Source organism: Microtus ochrogaster, chromosome 7 (assembly GCF_000317375.1).
Source record: "Microtus ochrogaster isolate Prairie Vole_2 chromosome 7, MicOch1.0, whole genome shotgun sequence".
Classification (NCBI taxonomy): Eukaryota; Metazoa; Chordata; class Mammalia; order Rodentia; family Cricetidae; genus Microtus; species Microtus ochrogaster.
The window spans coordinates 82,538,834-82,541,023 of NC_022014.1; the positions used below are offsets into that span (position 1 = coordinate 82,538,834).

Genomic DNA, 2,190 nt, shown 5'->3' on the forward strand with positions numbered 1-2,190 from the left:
ATGCTTCAGACACGTTCTCCAGCATGCACCCCCTCCCTCGCATGCTTCAGACACGTTCTCCAGCATGCACCCCCTCCCTCGCATCTTAGTGTGGCTTCTTTCTCTGGGCTCTGGCAGGAAATCAATCGTGTCCTGTTGTAAAAGCACTGTAACCTTGGGGCAGGGCTTCAGGACATGTGTCCTCTGGTAAATGACATATTATGTTACTCCACAGAGACCTTCGTGAGCTCGGGTCTCTCGTCGAGGGCAGCATGGTCATTCCCAGGCAGAGCCTGAACAAAGCCATCCCTTATAAGTATGTCATTCACCGTGGTGGCAATAGCAAGGATTCCGTAGACTACGAATTTATCTATAAGAAGTCAAAGAAGAAAGGCGAGCATGTGAACCGCAGTCTGTTGGTGGATTCTGCCTGCTTGGGCACTGGAGGAGGTAAGCCATCGAGGGGCCTGAGTGGGTCAGCCCAGCCCCTGGGTCTCTGGGTCCTCTGCTTGGCACTGCCTGCCTTTGCCTTGATGCTGAGTAAAGCTGCCTTCGGGAGTGGGTTTGACTCAACCCTTTACTGTGTGAAGAGACCTGGGAAAGTCTCCCATCACGGAGCAGGATGGAAGGCGCTGTATCAAGGGTTGGTTGGGTGGAAGGTGATTGAGGGTGGGGCAGGAGGGGCGGAGGTCGGCTTTGACAGTGACATTTAAAGCGTCTTTTCCATGTTCACCATCTGTCTTCATTTCTGTACGCTGCTTACGTAACTCTATTTGGCTGGGGCATTTGGAAGGGCACCTTCGTCCCCCGTGTTCTGCTGTTCGCTGGCCTTGTCCTCCTGGGCTCACAGTGTGATGTCCTTCCATGGAAGGGCCATAGAACTATTGAGGACCTGCACAGGCACCTGCCACAGTCACCTCTTGTCCCTCTGTCAGAGGCAGAGTCCTGAAAGGGTTCCTTTCCTCTGTGTGTGGTTTAGCTGCTGAAGCAGCTCCAGACCTGGGATGGGCGGGTGGACTCATGCCGAGTCCCTTCAGACTGTCGTTCTGCCTTTGCTCAGTGTGGACTTGGTTTTTTCCTGGTACTGAGGGTGGAACCCAGGCTCTCAGCATTGACATAACTTTAGAAGTATTTTAATACATTGATTTGTACATGTGTGTAGTTTCTGCGGGCTTGTTGCTGCTCCCTTTGTGCGATCCTTGTTTCCCAGCAGGGGTGGGAGGACATGGAGGCCACAACACAGACTCCAAGAGATTCCAATGCAGAATTTATTTATTGTAAAAAACGTCGGGGCTTTCATGGAGTTAGGGAAATTAAGCTGTGGCAGGAATGGTTCTGGTTGGTCCCTTTCAAACTGACAGTCACTGCTGGTGTGTGATTGGCTAGGAGTGCGTCATTAGTTACTGCACTTTTGGTCCTCTGATAGGCTGTCCTGGCCATTTTTACCTCCTCAGTGCGAGTTTGTATGTGCTCGCGCTGTTGCCCTGCATCGTGTGTGTGTGTGTGTGTGTTTGTGTGTGTGTGTGTGTGCGCACATGCCATGGCGTGCTTGTGGAGGTCAGAGGACACTTGTGTCAGCAGGGCCTTCAACTCAACTGTTCCCACAGCTCCCGTGATTTTGTTGTTTTGTTTTGGAGACAGGGTTTCTGTGTGTAACAGTCCTGCCCATTCTGGAACTTGCTTTGTAGAGCAGGTTGGCCACGAACTCACTGAGATCTGCCAGTCTGTGCCTCCCACGTGCTGGTATTAAAGGGTGCATCACTACTACCCACCTTTCCCATCATTTTTTTAAGGACAGGATTTGACTTGTTACCCATGCTGGTCTTTAAAATTTTAAAGACAGATTTATTTTTTATTTTATGTACATGTGTGAGTACCTATATAGTATTTGTACAGGGAAAAAGACCAAGGTCATCAGAGCTAAATCAGGCAATGTAGGCAATGAGAACACAGTATTCCTCAGATACAGATGCCTTAGGATTGATAACCAAGAAGAAGGGTTAGGTCCCCAGAAACTTCAACCTTGGCTCTTTTGAGGCGCTGGCTCAGACCTTGAGTGGCCTTGGCAAGTCCACTTTGGACAAGGACCACAGAAGTAAACTTTCCATTGTCCTCTCATCGGGGGCCTCTGAGAAAGTTTCCTACCATGTCGAAACCCAGGGCTTTATACATGCTAAGGTAGCACGCTCCCTGTGATCTACATCCCAGGGC

General features: G+C 50.2%; 1 protein-coding gene across 1 annotated transcript in view; it reads left to right on the top strand.

Moving 5' to 3' along the window:
• The window catches only part of Rnf213 (ring finger protein 213), a 79,979-nt gene that overhangs the window by 22,661 nt on the left and 55,128 nt on the right, over window positions 1-2,190 (top strand). Inside the window, exon 8 of the mRNA XM_026780086.1 lies at window positions 215-429. Within this exon, the coding sequence (XP_026635887.1) occupies window positions 215-429 (215 nt within the window). The remainder of the gene's footprint in view (window positions 1-214; window positions 430-2,190) is intronic.